The sequence below is a fragment of the Thermobia domestica genome, chromosome 6 (genome assembly GCF_964235325.1).
Source record: "Thermobia domestica chromosome 6, izTheDome1.hap1.1, whole genome shotgun sequence".
Taxonomy (NCBI): domain Eukaryota; kingdom Metazoa; phylum Arthropoda; class Insecta; order Zygentoma; family Lepismatidae; genus Thermobia; species Thermobia domestica.
The window spans coordinates 19,288,842-19,298,218 of record NC_137459.1 but is presented as its reverse complement, the minus strand read 5'-3'; the positions used below and the strand labels follow the sequence as shown (position 1 = coordinate 19,298,218).

The following is a 9,377-nucleotide window of genomic DNA, read 5'->3' as shown; positions in this document are numbered from 1 at the left end:
TTCAACATGTAGGGTCCACAGAATAACATTTCTGAGATAATTGTCACGTAACACTGAAGAAGGTACATTATAAGCCCTTTCGCTAAACTCTTCATCAGTTACTCGCATTCAATTTGATTTGATTTGATTTTGAGTTTAAAATTCCGTTCAACAACGAGGCTATATGCAACGTGGACCTACTGATTAACGTGGAATCCGAACCACCTGACTTCCCGCCGGGATTCGAAGCCAGGTTTCCCATGCCAAAGGCGCTTACACTAACCGCTTAGCAACAAAGGAGCTCTATTCGGATTCAATTCCCGGTGCGGGCTTATTTGGTTCTGATCCCAAGTAAAGCTGGACGTCCATGTCACATACAGCCTCGCTGCTGAAAAAGAACGTCCAAATAAAATCAACCCCTTCAACAATTAGGAAGAAACGAAAAATTAAGAAAGAAATAAAAAAGTGTAAAGATTTACCTTGGCCTGCATACTGAATAGTAATTGGTATTGTTCATATTTGATCTGTAAATCTGAACAATGTAGAATATAAATCTTATAACGAAACTTTAAAATAATTTTTAATCCTACAATTTAGAGCATTAATAATATAATCTCTTTCAGAAAAGAAAAATATTAAAATCGTAAGATTTTGTTAAAATACAGTACATAATACGTAAATAATAAAATAAACAAATCTGAGTGAAAATGATGCATAAGCCGAGTAAAAATACACAAATGTTTGCAAGACATTCAAAATTAAAAACAGATCATTCATGAAAGAAGAAGAATCAATCAAACAACAATGCATTCAGTGACGTACAAAATATCAACTAAGTGACAACAGATTCAATGCAGGATTATTTCTTTAAGTTGTACACACAAAAGCGGCCACATATGTTAATCTATTACTCTGTATTTTACACATTAACCTATATATTATAATACACGATACAGATTAATAGATAATAAATATGGCGTTTTTCTACAACTTGAAACGTATAAAACCTGTGCTAAATCTCACGTTATCACTTGGTAGATACGCTGCACATTAAATCTAGTAAATTTAAATGCACTACCACCACGGGAAATAAAATAAAATCTTTAAAACGGTAAAAGGATAACAGGTTTTTACACGGGAGGAATTTCGTCTGCTAGAAAACAAGTTCTGAAAACTCCGTCAAGATCATAAAACTCTAGAATAAACGAATGTTAAACTCACCTCTGTGTCTCTTGCAATATTCTTCATATCACTACATAACGTCGATTATCCGCGTAACCTTCGTCAGCATTTATTCTTCTCAAAAACTTGATTCATTACTAACCGTTGTAGGTACTGTTACTTTGTGAAAATTTTTGGAAAATAGGATCATCTGAACCATGTCATAACATTTCCCCGTTACTGTCACATTTTTGCTGCTGCTATTATTACCGTAGAATTTTTATGAAAGTAGCTTTTCGAAAAGAATAGCTGGTAATTTTTAAGAGATACAGTGGTAAGTTGGAACATTTGTTTACATCTATAGCGTCCATTAGTAAATGATCAAAACTAGTCTCTAAAAGACACATCAAAAGCACGAAGAAAAAAGTGTTTACAAAATTGTCAATTAGAAACAGAAATAATTCATTAAAAATTTGTTGTAATTTAATTTTTTCATAATACATCACTTTCAGATATCGTAGTGCACAGACAAGCTATTATACAAATAGATAAATTAACAATAATAAAACAAATACTCTCAATTTGGGATGAATTTTGCGGGGAGTCGGGGAAAAATTTACCCTCCGCGGGTAAGTTTTGAACATTATAAATTACATAATTTAGAACTTACAGGAAGAGGTTCTCCAACGTTTTCAATTATAAACATGCTTCTTTTAAAATTTCAATTACAAGTTGATATGCTAAAACAGCCTACATAGTGTTTGCGAGCAAATCATTAGGGGAAAATAGCTGGGCACTTCTTTTTAAAATAACACGGCTATACCTCTTAGGCTTGGCTTTTGTGGTGCTTGGAGTACAACTTATAATGCCCAACAAAATACTTAAAAGAAAAGTCTCCAGAAACTATAAACTTGCTACGTGTTTGTATGTGAAACGTCTCAATGTAATCACTTAACAAATATATTGAAAAATCTGAAGATCACAATCTTTGTCATTAAATAAATAAACAAAACTGATAAACACTATTAAAAATATATTGATAAAACATTTCATTAAATAATACTACTGCGTTGCTTGTGTAAAGTAACTGAAAATCTTGATTACCCAAAGTCATTCTACAATATAACAGTAACTGAAACAATACAAGATAACAGCGAACAGAGAAATATTCCAATCGTTAAGATTTCGTCAAGATATAATGTATACATGATAACAAAATAAACCAGCGTTTAAACGAGATGAGAACGCATACAAATTTCGAGAATTGTCACTTAAAACATAATACATAAAAATTTTAAAAGGGCAGTGTAAAGATTTCTACCCTTAGTCATTCAACAATCACAATACTTAAATATAAAATGTCTGGTTGTATTCCGCAAAGAAAGAAAAGAAAAAAAAAAAACGTTAAAAATAATCAAGAATTAAGGTTGGTTTAAAGGGACAAGTTTTGCCGATAGATGGCACTGCAGTCTTCGTATTTCTCCCATGTATTTTTTATCTTTCACGAAAATTCACGATTTCTCTTACAAATTTCAACCTACAGACTTCAAATTTTTAGAAAACGAACTTCATAATCTATCGAAGGCAATAATCCGTGCCGATTTTTTATTTAGAATTTTCTTCATTGTTGAAATGACTTGATTGTTGAAATGGATATCCAAATCTTTAACAATGGAACTGTTTCAACAATGAAAAAAATTCTAAATAAAAAATCGGCACGGATTATTGCCTTCGATAGATTATGAAGTTCGTTTTCTAAAAATTTGAAGTCTGTAGGTTGAAATTTGTAAAAGAAATTGAAAATTTTCGTGAAAGGTAAAAAATACATTGGAAGGATACGAGGACTGTAGTGACACCTATCGACAAAACTTGTCCCTTTACACTAACCTTAAGTTACTCTTGTAAAATAAATACATTTGGTTGTAATCCATCGACTGTATAAATAATTTACCAGAAGAAAAATTCATTCGCAATAGATGTTTTTTAAAAAAATGATTTACAATGATCGAAATAAAAGATTAATTGTTACAATTGCAATCACTCACTCTTACCAGTACACACGAAGTTACCTTGGTCAAATATTATCCTTCGTGAGACACCCGCAAGAATTACACACCAAAACACATTTCCATACACAACTATCAGCGAAATGGTATAACTAATGCTCAAACAGACTAGAAGAAAATAAAGAAAGTGTGGTTCTTTGTGTTAGTACCACCTCACCTGGAGAACCATTCCATTACTGTCATTTGTTATGGTTCCTGGACACATTTTACAAAATATTCTACTGTAACCGAAAGTCCACATCAGTTTTTTTTTTTTTTTTCTGATAAATGATATCAAAAGAGCCAATTTAATGCGGTCTATCATGTGAAGGGGATAAATGAAGAAAACACTCAATCAACAGATATTCTTCTCATTCAGGCCCCTGTGGATATGTAGATGGGTGTCAATGATTCTACTTGTGGATGACAACTGTCTCTAGTCCAACTCTATATAGTGTCTCATGCACAGCCAACCACATGATGTCTGAAAATACCAACCAAACGACGTTCACTCGATGAATTAAAGTAAAAAGACCTTGTTAGGCCAATGCTAACTACTCAACTCTTCTACATCAGAAGGTACATTAACATGAGCATAGTTGACGATTTCTGCATCAAGATGAACATTAACCCAGAAATTAGATTCGCAGAAATTTGTTGAATTGATTCCATATAAGAAGTTGACCGTGTACATGTTTTGACGTGCAAGTGTTTAGTTTTGCTAACCATATTTTTTTTCTTTCTTTTAATTAAATAATTCTTTGGATGAAATTAATCTCTGGGTTTCCGCAAGCGGATTTTTTTTTCTCATTCTCTCTGCACAATATCCAATCACGGAACTGCAGAGATTTCTATACGAGTGTGTATTTTCACATTTTAAAGTAATGTATACATGGAACACTTTGATCGAGAGGTGCGTGCAATTATGTTAAATTGTTCACTATTAGATATTATTCGAATGAAACACTTATTTGAACAAGCTAATACTAATAGCAACCAATCACCTGAACTAACCGAACTCTTTTCGCTACTGCACCATACATTAAGTCCTGGGAATTTGAAACGCATGGTTAACTTTGGTACCCCTCAAGTTTCAATTAGATTCTTTCTTTTAGATGAGCCTTTTTCAACGAGAATCGAGTTCACGGGAGTGCTTCTGCCAGAGATGCCAACACTTCTTTCATTGTAACTGACTATAATATATAATTAAACAGAATATATATAATTAGCCCTTAAAATACATTCAGATAGCCACTATTCCATTAAACACAGCAAGTATTTTAATGTTTTCGCTTATTGCAAACAACTCCGAAAAAAAAGTCAGGATTTCTTGCAGCACTTGATTTTCGAAACGCTCGAGTCAATACCTAACATTAGCTGGATAGGAATTATTGTGGATTGCTTCATCAAATTTCGAGACAATTGCAACACGAACTTATTTGTACATATTTTTGTTTTACAATATACATGAACTATTTGTTATAAAAGGACTTATTGACTTGTCAAGATTTCCGGAATGTTATAAGCAACATTTTTCAAACAACCTGATGTAACCCCCAGTAACTTCCTGGGATATTCCAATCTTATATATGTCAAGCCTGGAGCAGAAACAAGTGTGGATTGTTGAAAACACGGTTGATAGCCTAGTTTCTATTGTAGTTAAAATAATTATTCCTGCTGCGAATGTGCTGTTTCTCGATTCTCAGCTGTCCTATCTGTAATTTCTTCCCATTTGGGTTTAGAAAGCAAAAGCTAGTTAAAAAAAAGTTTTCTTCATTTAGAAAAGGTAATTTTTAACTGATAGGATAAGTACATGTATTTTTGATTTGAACGTGCAAGATATGCTTTTACGGAAGCAGGAAAATGCTTTTACTTACTGGTAGTGTGCTGCTTTGAAGTCCACAGCTACAATTAATGTATATGTTGTACATGAACAGCATCTCATACATAGTGCAAAACGATGCAATCAGACATTGAAATATAAAGTCCGTTTCATCGGAGAAAACAAAATACGTTTGTGTTACACTGAATATTATTCATAGGATATCTATAAGCCTTCTAAATTCGTTAAATGATTTTGTTTGAAGACAAAAGTTTCTTTTCGATAAACTGTTACGATTAAAAGTTGTGATTCGCCTGTCGAAAGAAGCAGATGATCTTGTAACAATTTATACGTTACCGGAAATTACTCTTTACAACTGGGTCACCCAATCTGAATATTTAAACAGTGTGTTCAAAAAATTACAGTTGTTTAAACCGTATGCTAGTTATCCAGTCAAGTTACTAGGCTGTTCAATTTGTTTTGATGCAATTTCGAGCGAACTTGGAATACAAAAATTTTACGTACAACTCATAATGTTCACATTTCGCTACTCAATCACTAACATAAACGAAATCTAATGACATTTCTTGGTTCTTACTTCAAAACACACCACTCAAAAAAGCCTGATCAAAAGAAAGAAATTAAAAAAAAAAAAACAAAAAAAAAAAAAAAAAAAAAAAAAACATTACTTTTGAACTACCTAGTATAGAAGTCTACACGACGACATGTGAACCGATTTCTCGTGATCATTAGCATCAAGCAGTTATTGTTTCGAATTACACGATACGTTTGTATTCAAGTTGAATGTTTGGGAAGTCTACCAAGTGTACAATGAATGAATGGTGTACGTTAACACTCATCCTAAGTCTACATCCTAGGTTTCCGACAAGGACTATCTAAGAAAGTTGGTCCAAACACATTGGTAGGGAGAAAAAACAAAATAACTGTTGCTCACTTCCTATACATGATCTTACTAATTTAGGTTTTTATTTATGGTCAATTAACGTGGAGGTATCCATTTCATCTCTTCAACACCTATCTCCACGAACCCGTTGGTGGTTGAAAATATTTCATTTGTTCATCATCTCTGCTTTGAGCTATGAAAAGCCAGTAAAAAACACAAGCCTTTCGTTATCCCTATAGATAAGGTGACAAATATCGTTCCAAATACTCAAATCACAAACTTAGCGACGCATATGCTAACTCGACACTCATACAAAAACAAATAAAATACTAATTAACTGATTGATTACATTTTTTTACGACACAAAGGAAGAACAACTCATCGTAAGACAAGTGAATATGCGGCGTAGTAGCATCTTTATAACTCAGAAAAGTATTAAACAACATTGGAATAGAACAATTCATCTCCGCCTGCTAAAGAAACCTACAAACTCCCTTGTCTATTGGCATCTCTGGACTCCAGCAAAACTATGGATGAGAAATTCATTGTGTGATCACATTCAATATTTCGATAATGACATGAATAATCAATCTACAAATCAAAGAAGTCGTATTCTGATAAGTCAGAGTCATCTGAATCTGAGAAAAAGGCCACCAAATCCTCAAAATCGTCGTAACCGTATCTCCACTGGCTATCACGGTCTTCCAAGAAATCCCATAAAATAATGTGCTGAAAAGATAAAACGAAATAATTATTACATAAAATACCGAAGTTCACATTTAATTATAAAACATTTACAAAATATTAAAGTTCCTTTATTATTGTTATTTTAATGTGCTGTAATTTAAAAAAAAAAAAAAAAAAAAAAACTATCATTTTCCATACTAAGGCACTTATCAAACCCCATTCTCTCGAGTAATAAAAAATTAGAGAAAATGTTGCTTCTATTTTTAATTTTTCGAGGTTTAACCAAAGGAAATTACGTAGCACGAAGATGCAACCTTTTAACAGCTTGTAATAATAAAAATTTTGTGAACAATCTTTTAATGAGAAAAATGTATATATATATTTATTTATACAGGGTGTTAATGAACTATACCGACAAACTGTAAGAGGTGATTCCTCACATCAAAATAAGAGAAAAAGTTCATATGGACCTATGGCGAAAAGTGCATAGTTTCAGTTAGGGCTGTCCAAAATTGCGAAAAAGCTAAATTTCAATAGGCTCTACTTGGAATTCCAGAAACTGTGGATGGTGGTTCTTATCAGCGTAAAGGAAGTCACGCATACACAATCCAAAAGTGTATATTTCATTAACTGTTAATAGGTGTAAAGGGTATTCCCTACAGGGTGTAATTCTCAAATATGTTTTCAATAGAGTTTTCAGATATATCCTCATTTCAAGAAGGGTCCAAAGTAGGCAGGAAGTAAGCCTTGACAAAAATGGACATCCAATGCTTCGGAGGGAAGGCGGAAGTGTTAGGAACCGGCAGCTCCAAGTTTCTTCGTGTTGGCAATAACGTATGATGATATGTATTTCGTCACGGTATATTTCACGTTTTTTCACTTATAAGCGTGAAAGAAAACATCGTAGCATGAGTTTTCCCGAGTACGAGAGAACGTGCTGCTGACGATCCTTAACACTTCCGACATCGTGCTAAAGGATTCTGTGTTCAGTGCTATCAAGGCTTATCGTTTACCTACTTTGGAGCAATCATAAACTCAGAGCATATCTCAAAATTCGGTTGATGGCATGTCTGGGAATTTCACCCTGCACGGAATACTCTGTACACCCATTGAACATTAATGAAATATGCATTTTTGGATTGCGCTGATAAGGACAACCATCCACAGTCTCTTGAATTCAAAATAGGGCCTATTGAAATTTGGCTTTTTTTTGCGATTTTTGACAACCCTAGCTCTGAAACTATGAACTTTTCGCCATAGGCCCATATGAACTTTTTCTTTTATTTTGATATGAAGTTTGTCGGTATAGTTCATTAACACCCTATATATGCAAGTAAAACAATAAAAGCAGTACAAAAATAAATGTACAGTATTTTTTCCTAGTCTTGATTGCTTCTGATTTTTTCCCCAAACGCTGTCTCTTATTTTGAAATTAGTCCTGACAAGGTAGCGATATCGGTATCAAACTATTTCTACCACTGACGAACTTATTTACTCCAATGTAAGTTTTGTACGATACACAATCAAAAAAGAAAATGAAATGAAATGTTTAAGTTTTACGTCCCACGATTATACCGGTTAGGCTAAAGGAGACGGTGATGATGAGAGATGAGTGAAATCGTGGAATGAAGAAAGTGGGAGGAAACGGGAGAACTCCGAGAAAACCCACGAGCACGGTGTTTGTCCACCACAAAGTCCACACGGCGCGAGCTGGGATCGAACCAGGGACCCAAAGTACCGGAGGTGAACGCTCTACCACTGAGAGACAATCAAGTTGGGTACGTTTGCTCCCCACCTTGAATATTCTTACCAAAATATTTTGACAGGTTTGATTTACAATGCAAAAGAAAATGCAATATAATAATAATATGAAAATCTTCTTTTTCTTTTTTATGCATAATCTCTTACGATACATATATATATCGCTTGAATCTTGAAAGGTTAACCCTTGTATACTACCTTGGGGTACTTTTGGGACCCCAAAGATATTTAATGCTGTATATCTCTTAAATAAACGTGAAGTTCGTTCTTGTATTTTCTTCCCAGTGTATATTTAATATATTGAGCACAAAATATCGTTTGGTGTTCCTTTGCTGTTATATAAAAAGTGATTGTCTACCACTGGGGTCATGAAAGGACCCCAAGGTAATGCCTATGTAAGCATTCTTCTTACCAAACGAGCAAAATAATAGTTTACATAATGCTCAATAGACGGCAGAAATTACTAATACGCTGTTTCCGAGAATTATTTCATTATTATTGACATAATAAAGTAAGTTGGGTGTGTAGTAAGAAAAAAAAGTTTTGCATTACACTGCATTGTTTGTAACCTTGTCTCTTGCTTTCTAATGTTACTGTTTGAAGCAATAAATGGCTTGAAACCTGCTTACTTTTTTTTAACAACTTGTGAATAACAAAGTGGCTAGTTTCAGAGGGCTAAAGTCAGTTACTTCCAGCATCAACCCCAAGAACATGACATGACTAGACTATTCTGTGTTGTAGTTGTGCCTGTTATCTACTGACGACGACGTTAAGTATTTATTTTGTATTTTGTATGACGATGTCGAAGGTGACAATCTGAGTTGGAGTGCAATGGCATAAAGTATTGTTATGACATGTATCTGTATAAAATTTCTGTGCGGAACACCAATAATTACTTATTTTTACTTGGGGTCTTAAAGGGACCTCCGGGGGCGCGGTGGCTTAGTGGTAGAGCGTTCACCTCCGGTACTTTGGGTCCCTGGTTCGATCCTAGCTCGCGCCGTGTGGACTTTGTGGT

At 33.9% G+C, this 9,377-nt stretch overlaps 1 protein-coding gene across 3 annotated transcripts in view; it reads right to left on the bottom strand.

Moving 5' to 3' along the window:
- Positions 1-361: 361 nt before the first annotated feature.
- LOC145687867 (putative E3 ubiquitin-protein ligase makorin-1) overlaps positions 362-9,377 on the bottom strand; it is a 50,602-nt gene continuing 41,586 nt past the window's right edge. For all 3 annotated transcript variants that reach the window (XM_081761369.1, XM_081761370.1, XM_081761371.1), the window contains exon 9: positions 362-6,640. In XM_081761369.1, the coding sequence (XP_081617495.1) occupies positions 6,503-6,640 (138 nt within the window). In that variant the 3' untranslated portion in view covers positions 362-6,502. The remainder of the gene's footprint in view (positions 6,641-9,377) is intronic.